Raw genomic sequence first — 12900 nt, forward strand, 5'->3', positions numbered from 1 at the left:
ATGGGACTTTTCAAAGCCCAGTCAAAATACCTGCAATGACTTTAAATTATTCTAAGAGTAACCTTAACATTTACAATTATGACGTTCACTAGACCAGCTATCTGAATCCCAGCGTTCTAATGGGGCAGGTATTTTAATTTTGCATGCAAAAGACAAGAAGCAGACATTGAACATGGGTTAGAAAAAAACAACATTAAAAGAAAAAATATGAGCGTAGAGAAAAGCAAAGATGTGAGCTGTAAATTGTGTATCTTTCACTACTTACTGGACTCTTATTGGCGGTCAGGAAAAATTTACGAGTTAGGAAGAAAATGAGCCTTGTCCGTGGGTCCTAAACAATTCTACGGTTAAACTACCCGGTGACTAAAGAGGCTTTGCTGTGCGCTTTTGTTTTGTAGGTACTATTACTTGGCATTCCGAGCACATCAAACACCTCCCGCTAACAAAGAGAGCTGTGTTGCTATCTTGGAAAAATCCAGATTGGATCGCTGGGTCCTGGGGAAAACAAAGGTAGCACTCTCTCCTTATTGTTCAGACTGTCACCTGTGATGCTTTCCTGTCACGGAGGACTAGCAAACATGGCTTTTGTACCTGGTGCCCCATAGCAGGCAAGACTCCAACTTAAAAAATGGTCTTTGCTGGTCTTAACTTGGAAGACTGGGACCGACAAGCCAGAGCAGGATGGTGGTACGCTGTTCTGTAATTTGAGAGCCTTTTAGCATTTCAAGAGAGAGAGATCTTTGAATGCACTTTAAAATGTCCCTTTCTCCGTACTTCATGATGGAGCACACATGTTAACGTATAAATCACAGTCTCAGCAGCGATGAGTTTCCTGTACAGTTTTGCTCATTTTGGTGTTAGATCTGTGCTGTTTATTGCATACTCTGATTTTACTTTCATCGTGTGTAGCTTTTCATTTGGGGAAACATCATGTCCCTGTGGGAGCCCAGGTTATTATGGTTCAATTCTGCAAGGCCTGTTCCAGCCTGCCTGTGGATTTCCTCTGTGGAAATTAGATCACTGAGGGTCAGCTGGATCTCCTGACCTCTTGACCATCTCCCCAGGTTGGGTCTGTTGCTCAGCACCTCCATCAGAGGCTATGAGGAGCAATGAGGGAAGAGCTGGCCTGAGAAAATAGAACTCCTGGCTGCTGGGAGGCAGTCCCAACTAACACCTGGGATTGCCTAAACCCTGCAACCTCATTTTAGAAGGGGAACTGTATTCGCCAGCCCCTCCTCCAGAAATCACCAATATATGCATAAGTTAAATCACTATGAACTTTACTTAGATAATGGCTTTAGAATTTGCATGAAGAATAGGCTGCAATGGAGAGATTTTCTGTTGGGAAGCCCAATGTAACACTAAAACAATGATTCCTTTTAGGTTTTCCTCAAATATTACCATGTGGAGCAATTAAATTTGCTTCTGCGAGAAGTCATAGGCCGAGTGGTCATGCTGCAGGCATATACCAAGGGCTGGCTCGGAGCCAGGAGATACAAGCAAGCCAGAGAGAAGAGGGAGAAGGCTGCCATAACCATCCAGTCAGGTATGTGGCCTAGTTCTGGCCAGTACTGCCTCTTGGTATTTCCTTGAGGGCTGGGGGCCACTCACCTAGGGCTCCCCCCTTTCCCTTTCTCCCTTCTTCCTCTTGTCTTCCCTTACTTCAGCAAACATTTTCAAGTACCTACATGAGTCAAGCCTCATACCAGGCTCTGAGGATGTAGCCAAGGTTATCCCTTTATGGTCTCTGACCTCAAAGAGAAACAAACATACAAGTCGTTAGAACACCCTGGGGTGCGTTGTGAGACGCCGGCGGTGTGAGCTGAACAATGATGTCCAACTCCATCACTCCACACGGGCCCGTCTCCTGAAATGACAGATAATATACACTTAGGGTCCACCCAGATTGCACCATCACAATGACTAACACCATCCTCGTAGGGTTTTGTAGCACAGCTGGGACTTATAAACAGAGGAAACAAGCCTCTAGGCTTTATCCAAGCTGCCTGATGCCTCTGTCCATGTGCATATGTCATGGGTGCTAGGAATAATACCTGACTTTCGTGCTCCTGATGAGTGGTTAAAAGCACCAGACCGCCGGGCGGTGGTGGTGGCGGCGGCGGCGGCGGCGGCGGCGGCGGCGGCGGCGGCGGCGGCGGCGGCGGCGGCGCACGCCTTTAATCCCAGCACTCGGGAGGCAGAGCCAGGCGGATCTCTGTGAGTTCGAGGCCAGCCTGGTCTCCAAAGCGAGTTCCGGGAAAGGCGCGAAGCTACACAGAGAAACCCTGTCTCGGAAAAAAAAAAAAAAAAAAAAAAAAAGCACCAGACCTTGAATTCATAAGACTGGTTTCTTGGTACTCTCATAACAAGAAACCATAGTGTGCTTTAGCATGCCTTAGACCTCATGAGCTTGTCCAGAGGCTTGAGGATGCTCAGGCCGAGGTGGAGACACAGAAGAAGGCTGCTCATCTCGGCTGGGGACTTTGCGCATCACCTCTGTCTGAAGGATGTCTGTCTCCCGCACTCTGTTCTCTCTCTCCCTTGTCTTTCCTTTCCATGGAAGATGTTGCCTCTTCCTCAACAAACACTTGTTCTATGTCTCCCTCTGCCCCCTTTATCTTCATCTCCAATTATACCTTTCTTCTGGACATAAAATGATTAAAAGGACCCACACAACAGACTGCTGGCAATGGTCGAGAGACAGCCCGAACTGACCTACTCTGGTGATGGGATGGCCAAACACCCTAATTGTCGTGCTAGAAACTCCATCCAACTACTGAGGGATCTGGATGCAGAGATCCATGACTAGGCCCTGGGTGGATCTCTGGGAGTCCAATTAGCGAGAATGAGGAGGGTTTATATAAGCGAGAATTGTTGAGACCAAGGTTGGATAAAGCACAGGGACAAATAGCCAAATGAATGGAAACACATGAACTATGAACCAATGGCTGAGGGGTCACCAACTGGATCAGGCCCTCTGAATGGGTGAGACAGTCGATTGGCTTGATCTGTTTGGGAGGCATCCAGGCAGTGGGACTGGGTCCTGTGCTCATTGCATGAGTTGGCTGTTTGAAACCTGGGGCCTATGCAGGATTGCTTGGCTCGGCCTGGAAGGAGGGGACTGGACCTACCTGGACTGAGTCTACCAGGTTGATCTCAGTCTGTGGGGAAGGCTTGGCCCTGGAGAAGATGGGAATGTGTGGGGGGAGGCTGGGGGGAAGGTGAGGGGGGCGGGAGGGGGGAGAACAAGGGAATCTGTGGCTGATATGTAGAACTGAATTGTATTGCAAAATAAAAAAATAAAAATAAAAAAACAAACAAACAAAAAATGATTAAAAGGACTGAGTTAGTTTAGTGCCTCCCACCATCCACCCCCCAAGCCCTAAACCCCAGCTTAAACCTGGGTGCTCAAGGCAGGGTTTCCTCCATGCTTGGGAAGACAGGAAACCACCTCACCTGGGGCCAGGAGCTCCCACTATTACTAAATAGAACTCAAACTGTTCTGGAAAAATCTCTGTTTAACTAAAAACAGTTCCTCAGAAGCATTTTGAAAACTTGACCGAAAGTTCAGAAAGGCCCGTCCTCCACTGTAGCTCATCTGCTGATTTTGCTCAGGGAGAAGGCAGGGGTGGGGGGTGGAGAGGTGGAGCGGGGGCGGGGCGGGGATGGGGGATGAGAGAAACAGTTGGAGGTGGAACAGCTTATATCAATTCTCTGGCACGTTTTTAAATTAATGTCATCCCCGGCACATGGTTTTATATTTTTAGCCTGGAGAGGATATGATGCTCGGAAGAAATTGAAGCAAATCAGCCACAGAAGGCGTGAGTCTGCAGTTCATAGTCAAGCAGGTAATTAAAACATCATTTCTGCAGTGTCCACTCGAAATGTTCTGTGATTCCATTCAAATGAGTTCAGAGAAGCTGACGGCTAATGACAGAGGAGCCCTGGGGTGAGTCGGAAGTCCTGGTGTGTGTATGTCCCGGCAGCTCTCCTGGCTGGGGTCCTGAGGCACTGTGCACATTTACCAGGGGCCGTGCTTACTAAGAAGGCTCTCAGGCGGCGTTCTTATATTCCTACTGCAATAGAAGAGAAAACCGAGGCCCAGAGAAGGGGCGGAACTCATCCCTTACTACACAGCTTGCTAGCAGCAGGGCTGGTCTTTGAAGCTAGGCAGTTTGGACTGAGCACATTTGATACGATGTTGCTCCTGGACGAGACTCTTTCCCTTCTTGGAATCATAAGTCTGTCATCAGTGAAATGGGAACAGCTGGCTTTAAAGATGTGTGATGGCCCGGTGTGATAGCACATGCCCTGACTCCCAGCACTAGGGAGGCAGAGGCAGGCAGATCTCTGTGAGTTCTAGGCCAGCCTGGTCTACGGAGGGGGTTCCAGAACAGCCAGGGCTACACAGAGAAACCCTGTCTTGAAAAACTGGGGGGCGGGGGGAAAGGGGTGTATGATGATTTGTAAGGCCTGTCTGACTCTCAGTATCACAGAGGAGGGGGAACTCAGGGATATGCCCCAAAATCCATGTCTGTGTGGCTAGCGCAATCTTCTAAGCCCCGGTGATTGCAAGAGCACACAGTGGATCTTGGGGTCTGTTCGCCCTTAGCAGCCTGACAGCTGTGAGCTTTGGTTGCTGGAACCACTCCCTGGTTCAGGTGTCACTGGGCTCTTCCGTAAATGCCATGTCCTGTGTGGCTGCCAAGCCAGGGTCCCTCCCTAGTGTGAAGCTGCAAATCTCAAACTGAGATTCTGGAAGACTCGGGATCTTGACCATGCCAAGAGTTCCAGGGGTGCAAGAACCCGGAGACAGAATGAGCTCATGGAGGGCAATGCAGTCACAGGGAGAGAGGGGGTTCCGAGGCGAACCCTTCAGTCAGACAGCAGGCCCAGGCCAGAGCCAAACTCCAAGGCGTCCCTCTCAGAATTCTTAGGCCATGGAGGAGGCCAGGCGTCTGTTTTCACTAAGAGCGCAGATATTTTGGAAGTAGGAGTGCCCTTCCAATGCAAACGTTTGCGCATAGCACCATCTTCTAGTGGTTTCTAACCTCTGCCACTTCAAAGCCCCATGAAAAGTGGACAAATTCTTGTTGCAGCTTAAGAAACACAAACTCAAAGTGCAAAGTGCATCTTGTGTTCACTACTTACTGCCAGCTCTCGCTCTCTCTCTCTCTCTCTCTCTCTCTCTCTCTCTCTCTCTCTCTCTCCAAGAGGATACCAGCTGATTCCAGATTTTGCAATATGCTCAACATATGTTGTAAAGCAAAATCTTTAAGCCTGTGTGTTGCTGATCCATTGAGTCCATTATATAAAAATCACGACATGTCTGGAAATCACATTTGAGGGCCAGGTGAACACTGCTTCAAAGCACAAACAGGCTGGCTTCATGCCCTCTGTCTTAAGACAGTGATGGGTGGCTGTGCTTCATCCTTGAAGCCCACGTGGGTGGGTACCACGGAAGGTTAATTTTACGTGTTTTCCTAAAGCACCTCCCTTTTCTTTTTAGCTTTGCAAGCATTCACCGTCCTCAGCTTCCAGGCCACTTACTAGGCAGCATCAAAATGTGTATCAGCCAATTCTGCAGGGGCATGAGGTGGGCATGAGGGTCACAGCTATGCCCTCAGTGCCCCATGTGGCAGGAAGCAGGTGGAGTCTCCCTACCTTCAGCCAACAAAATGGACAGGAACTGATGCACCCCTAGGGTTAGGGCTGGGGCTAGGGTTGTGATTTTCCCAAGGCATAACTGTCTCCCCACAAGCTCCCATTCCTGCTGTAGAAAACGCCCCAAATTATAACTGTCCACATAAAACAAACAAACAAACAAAAAAACAGCATAAAGAGGCAGAGGTGAACAGCTCAACGCAACCATTTCTGAGGTGAGTTTCTGACCGATTATTTTTTCCAACCAATTACTTTATTTGAAATTTCGATTCCATGGAATGCATTTGTTTGTGTTTCTAGCTCTTACCCACAGTCGCCTTTTATTTACTGACGTTGCTGAAATACGTTATATATTTTTTAAAGAGCAGCCCTTGAAATTTAGGAGGCATTTGGCCTACATGTTGCTGCAGAGCAGCACAGAGTGAAATTTGTTTTCCTTTCATCTCCTTCCCAATAAAAGCAGCCCAGCGCAGCTTATCCCTTCCTCAGAACTTCCTCTCAGAATTCCCGATCTATTACAGCACATTCGAATACCAGCAACAAGCTGCCTTTTCATGCTGTCAACCTTTTTCATCTGAAATGTAAATTAATTCTAGCTGGTATGCCTCGACAGAGATCAAAGTCCGCATTAACCTTGCTGCTTTCTGCTCCTGAGGACTGGGCGGCCACTGATAGGAGCCTCTGGCCCCCTGATCCTGCCTTCCTCCAGGAAGCCCTCAACAAGGAGCCACCCTATCAAAGGCTCCGTGTTCTTTCAGAAAGGACCTCCGAGGAACTTAAAACCAGACCCAGGAATGATCCTCCCAGCTAATTCTTGAGCGATGAGCCTGCTGCGTTTAATTGTGGGCTCTTCCCTGGGCTCCCAGGGGCTGAGTTAAGTGGCCAGTGCCCTGGGTGTGATGCAGAGAGGGTAGGGACTCCACACTGAAATCACCTCTCCCTCTCAGTTGGTCTTTGAGGTAGGCACATTTGCATTTTCAAAATAAACAGATGCCTTTCAAATACATGAGCTGGTGGTCTGGAGACCTCTCCTGGCCCAAAGGGTGCAGCAGCCAGCGATCAAATGTTGGAGAGAAAACAGACGGAGAAAACACCCTCGGTACGAGAGGGGACTCATTTCCTGTGTGGCATCCCCGAGCAGGCAGCCAGAGCTTCCAGGAGCTGAGGGGGCAGAGCCAAGCAATCTGTGCTGGTTTCCTTTGGGGACTGGGAAACAACTTGGAATGTCAGTCACCTTGGCTTGTTTTGTTGTTTTTATCATTGATTCATTCTGGGGGGGCGGGGAGGGGGAGATGCTGTCTGTCAGAAAACTAGGAGACAAGACAGCACATACTAATATTCAGATAGATGAGACATTCCAAGTAAAAAATTAAGTTGTATTTATTCCACTACAAATCTATTACTTTTTGATTAGCTATTGAGTTTCAGAGAGAGAACCTAGCTGCATTCATTTCTGAAGAAAACCAAACACACACACACACACACACACACACACACACACACACACACACACACACACACGTATTCCTCAATGACTAGTATCAGAAGAAACAACCCACGGGGAATTTCTCAAGCATCTACAATGACAGTCTCATTCTTGGATTTTTTTTTTTAATTGCTCCACTATTTCAGGATCTGTTTTTAGAACATAAAGTGCTAGGCTTCCCTGTCTTGGGGCGGGGGCGGGGGTGGGGGTGGGGGTGGGGGTGGGGAATGCTCTCTTGTCGGTGACAGTGAATCTTTAGGAGAACAGAATCTTGAAATGTTTTCCAGTAAGAGCCAGCTTATCCCACACCACACCACACACACCACACCAAACACACCCACACCCCCCCACACACACACACACCACATGAGAGCGTGAGAGGGAGGGGACCCATCCTGGTGGTTCACAGCACATTTTCATGGAATTGCTTAGTGCTGTGGAAACTATTCTTTTTCACCATCCTCTGTCACAGCACACCCCGCCCCCTTGGCCCTGTCAAGAACAGATATCATCAGATGATGGCAGTGGTGTCAACAGCTATGGCCTCTTCTCTGATGCCCTCTGAGGGGAGAGCTTTTCACTAAGGGGACCCTTGGATACTAAGCCCGCTCGCTGCCTGTGAGGCCCGCGGAAAGGAACTGCTTTAGTTACCCTCCAGAAGAAAAGCAAGCATTGCATTCAGATTGCTTGACCCTATCCAGTAACAGAACCACGTTTTCAGTGTTTAAAATTAATCAGACCTTTAAACTGCCTTTTTGTTTCATTTTGTTCTAAGACAGGGTCTCTTTATATAGCCCTGGCTGTCCTGGAACTCACTCTGTAGCCCAGGCTGGCCCCAAACTCACAGAGATCTACCTACTTCTGCCTCCACAGTGCTAGGATTAAAGGTGTGAGCCACCATACCCAGCTAAACTGCCTCTTTTTAAACTTTAAATGGCTTGGTGGTAGTGCACAGCTATCGGGAGGCTGAGCCTTGACTGTACAGTTAAACCCTGCCTCAAAGCAAACATTTAAACCAGGTGTTTGTTGGTGGCTCATGCCTTTAATTCCAGCACTCAGGAGACAGACACAGGTGGATCGCTATGAGTTCAAGGCCAGCCTGGTCTACAGAGTGAGTTCCAGGACAGCCAGAGCTACATAGCGAAATCTTGCATCAGGCAAAGTAAATAAATAAATAAATAAATAAATAATAAACGAATGAATAAATATTAAAAGGAAGTGGGCAGAGAGATGACTCAGTAGTTAAGAACACTGGCTGCTCTTCTAGAGGACCCGGGTTCAATTCCCAGCACCTACAGGGCAATTGACGATCTATCTGGCCTCTTTGAGCATTGCATGCATGTGGTATACAGATAGACACTGAAGCAAGCACATAAAATAAAAATAAATAAAACCTCAAGGAAAAATCGAAAGGGTTTAGGATGGATCTCAGTGGCAGCACATTGCCCTTCCCCTCACACTGAAAAATCTCTTTCCTTTGACTTCCATGATGGGGCTGGCAATGAGTAGATAATTGCAGTACTTTCTTTGTATAACAGTTCCACAGATATTGCTAGGGGCAGGAAGCTTTATTTTAAATTAGGATATTTATATTATTCATCCATTATCTCCTGCTTGTTAAAAACTTACTTTTTGCAGGGGCTGTTGTGATTCACTGGGCCTTCAGAATCTCCAACTCTAACACATGGGTCTAGAACATGCTCCCCTCAAGGGATGCTAGCGTCAATACTTGTTAGAAGGGAGTTCTAGGAAATCTAAAGCAAAAAGTCATTCTCATACAGTGTGTCCATGTGTCCTTATGTAAACCTGGTACAATGAACATATACAAATCAAGTTGAGAAGTCATTGTCATAACCAGTGCAAGGACTCACGATTCTTGCAGCTGCAAAAGACTGAATACATAGTTTTCCTTCCGACAAAGCTGTGTGTGAGTAGGTTGTGGCTCACACACCGATCGGTTGAGGGAGTACAAGTGAATGCACCATTAAGAGAGACAGCCAGCAAGGCCTCTGTGTCCCTTTTATTTATTGCTGCGGCTCTCTTTCCCTGTCTTGACTTCTATTCTGTTTCTTAGAAAACCTCCCGGCTGTTTCACACAAATGCCTAATTCCTCAAAGCAAGAGCGCAAGTCAGAAAGCACAGGTGTGAGCTCTTGGCCAGAGGGCAGGAAGCAGCTGCCTCCCTTCCCGCATGTCTTACCTACCTTCTCACAATACAGAGAAACATCTGGAGGAAAAATTACTAGGTGCACCTGGGCACGAGATGCACCGTAACCTGCAGACTGTGCTATCTCCCATTTTCTAAGGCTTTGTCTCACAGGACACGGTAGGAGGAGGAGGAGGATGGGGAGAGGCCTGGACTTCTCTGCTTCCATGCTACCTGGGTTCTCTGACTCTTGGCATATAAAGACCTGGGGTTGACTTCTGACAGCCTTGCATATTGGAGTGGTGTTATGGTTTGTCTGATCGCACTGTGAAACCCGAGACTGTGTTGATAAAATCAACCTTGGGTCAGGAGGTGGAGCTAGCAACTAGTTGACAGGAATTAGCCATAGAGAGTATGAAGAAGCCAGGAAGGCGAATAGATAGACTCACAGGAAGGAGTAAGGAGGGGCTTGGAGATTTGGGGTCTCTTTGGTTTGTGATGGCTGGGTCTCTGGCTGAAAAGGAAGGTCAGCTAGTTGCTTCTCTGCTTCTCTGATCTAGCAGGTTTTCACCCCAACATCTGACTCCTGAGTCTTTATTGGTAAATAGAATGATACAGTTAAAAACTACATTTGGTGGCAGCAGCAGAGCTGGTACCTTTGGGACTGGAAATGCTGCCAGGCTGTAGCCTGAGCCATAGGGCACTGACTGTGGGACCACAGGGCGAAGACGGTAGTTAAAACACTTCCCTTTGGGGAAGTGCCGCTGTCTGTGAGCCAGGAGCCACAGATCCTCCAAAAGCATGGATGTAAGTGGCTTGCGTAGGTGAGAAGGCCCAGCCTGTGGGTTCAAGGTGTCTCTGAGAAAGGTGCTCTGCTCAAGCTCTCTTGAGCACATGTAATGGTACCTGTCGTAGCTTGGGTCACCATACAGAAAACTAGTCTTTGTATGGAATAGAACTGTTTTCCATCTTAGTGTGAAACAATCCAGACTTCAGGGCACCTATTGTTTACCTCATGTCTGGAAAGAAAGCTGTAAAGTCTTTGTGGGCTAGAGGGTGATGTTGTCGACAAGACACGACATTATGCTGCCTCCAAGACTCAAGGTTAACACTCCAGAGGCAGCCTGTGGCCAGTGCCTATTCAGGGGGAGCCTGTTTTCATCACTGTGGACCTCAGAGAGAGCAGGAGTGCTGGACTGCAGAGAAGGCCCATCTCTACCACACAGACAGTGTCTGAGCCAACATTCTTATGTCCAATGGACACTGGAGTTGTCTTCATGCTGTCTTCATGTGTTTTTCCCATGAAGAATTGTAAAGCGTGTTAATGCATTCTTTAACTTCCATAAGTTTGTTAGGCCACACCCACAGCGTGCTAAAGAACATAGAGAGAAGTTAACTGTGCCATGGCAAGAGTCAGCAGACTTGGCTTGAGTTTGGATTTTGATCAATAGATCCTTGTGGATGCAGAGACAGATTTTGTGTCCCCTTGAACAGATGTGGCTTCGAGCACAGAGGTTGGATGAGGGATCTTCTCTCCTGTGTTTTCTGAGATGAAGCATGGGTTTGCAGCCCCTTCCACTCAGTCAGGCCTTGGCAGTAGAGCCTTTCCTGCCTTTGGTCTTCATCTTGACTGTTGCCCATGCAGGTGTGCACCAGTCAGAACTTTGGAGAGGGTTAAAATCCTAACCTATGTAAATGGAATTCAGAGTAGAAACAATGGCTATCCTATCATTTTTCATATGGTTTGGAGATGGTTATTTGTATGTGTAGTGTATATGTGTACATGTATATGTGTACTGTGTGTTGGTGCACTCTCCTCTGTGTGTGTGTGTGTGTGTGTGTGTGTGTGTGTGTATGGGTGAGTGTGGGCCAGATGTTGGTATCTGGCATTTTTTTATTGTTCCCATTCTTGTTATTGGTGCTGTTGTTGTTATTATTATTATTACTATTTGTTTGTTTTGTTTTTGATACAGAGTTTCTCTGTATAGCCCTGGCTGTCCTGGAACTCACTCTGTAGACCAGGCTGCCCTGGAACTCAGAGATCCACCCTCTTCTGCCTCCCAAGTGATGGCATTAAAGGCATGCGCCACCACCTGGCTCTCCTTCTTATTTTTTGAGGCAAGTTCTCTCACAAACCTGGAGCTTGCTATTTTCCCTAGACTGGCTAGGCAGTAAGCTTCAGGGATCTACCTGTCTTAGCCATCCCTCAGCTTCCCCTTCTCCAAGCTCTAGGGTTATAGACATTCTGTCATGTCTGGAGAATTTTCTCCCTGGAGAAAATAATTTAGCCTCAGGGTCTTGGTTTCATCAGATATGAAATGGGTCTTAACAAGGTCTGAGTCTCGGGACGGCTGTAAAGATAATAGTATGTACAAGCTTCCCTGCCTGAGTCCCCACCTCCCGAGCTCCCCGCCACCTGAGGAAAGGTAGCAAGTGTTCATCACCTGAACCCATTCCCTCCACTGCTCTTTAACTTCCTGAGGGGGAGGAAAGTCTGTGAGACTCTCTTCTAAGATGTGCGTAGTGATCCTGGAACTTCAGAAAGCCTTTCTTACGTTCAGGTAAAAACAGAACCTGTTGGGCTGGAGAGGTGGCTCAGAGGTTAAGAGCACTGACTGCTCTTCCAGAGGTCCTGAGTTCAATTCCCAGCAACCACATGGTGGCTCACAACCATCTATAATGAGATCTGGCGCCCTCTTCTGACCTGCGGTCATACATGCTGTATACATAATAAATAAATAAATCTTTAAAAAAAAAAAAAAACAGAACCTGTCAAATCACGAATATAGTTACAATAACATCCTTATGAAGGAGAGTGTTTTTCATCCTAACTTGTGTCTGGGTTATCCAACAAGAGAAAAAGTAGCATGCAGCCGTCCTGTGACAGTTTCACGTGGTTTTGTTTCCGTCTTTGCTTTCCAGCCTCATGGTACTGAGAGCTACTGAGGCTCCTGCCACCATTTCCCCTCCTCACTGGCTTAAGGCCCTGCTCACAACCTGCTCTGGAAGCTAGCAAATCTTTCTTTCTGGCTTTCTGCAAAGCCAGAAATTTGAGAGGCCGAGAGTTAAAATATCACCCTGATTGGTTGAGGCTGGTGTGGGAAGCAAGTTGCCTTTCAGATGTCTGAAGCTTTGGAAGACCTTTGCGTGCCTATCACATTTAACCCACAGTGATGGCTGATTGGCAGCATAACAGCTGAGTGACAGCCATTTGGCCGGGAGTTCAAACCCCAGCTTGACGAGCCATAGCCGGATCCTTGTTTGATTTGCCGTGGCTGGGAAGGCTTATGAGTCTCGCCAAGAACAGAAGCAGAGGCAAGGGTGACAGCTGGTAGCCATTCTCGTCAATAAAGTTGTGATGGTTGAGACGTACAAGCGACCAGAGCTAATTTCACAGACCTCGAGCCAAGTGCTTAGTGTCAAAACCAGCTACGGTCAATGATGCAAACAGTCCCTTGTCAGCAGCCATCTCCCCCTCCTCCCGCCTGGCCTGCTAAAGGTAGGCCCTGCTTTCCAAGACTAAGTCTAGCCTGAGGAAAAGGAGCATCCCTCACCTTTAACTTGAACAACCTCTTGATAGTTTTATTATGATACAGTTTAATACA

The 12900-nt window shown here is 47.5% G+C and overlaps 1 protein-coding gene across 1 annotated transcript in view; it reads left to right on the forward strand.

Annotated features, from left to right (window-relative positions):
* Myo3b (myosin IIIB) overlaps positions 1-12900 on the forward strand; it is a 352122-nt gene that overhangs the window by 225705 nt on the left and 113517 nt on the right. The window contains exons 25-27 of the mRNA XM_052723122.1: positions 399-510; positions 1384-1546; positions 3768-3848. Coding sequence (XP_052579082.1) covers positions 399-510; positions 1384-1546; positions 3768-3848 — 356 coding nt within the window. The remainder of the gene's footprint in view (positions 1-398; positions 511-1383; positions 1547-3767; positions 3849-12900) is intronic.

The sequence above is a fragment of the Peromyscus californicus genome, unplaced genomic scaffold (genome assembly GCF_007827085.1).
Source record: "Peromyscus californicus insignis strain IS unplaced genomic scaffold, ASM782708v3 Scaffold_7__1_contigs__length_154581171, whole genome shotgun sequence".
Taxonomy (NCBI): Eukaryota; Metazoa; Chordata; class Mammalia; order Rodentia; family Cricetidae; genus Peromyscus; species Peromyscus californicus.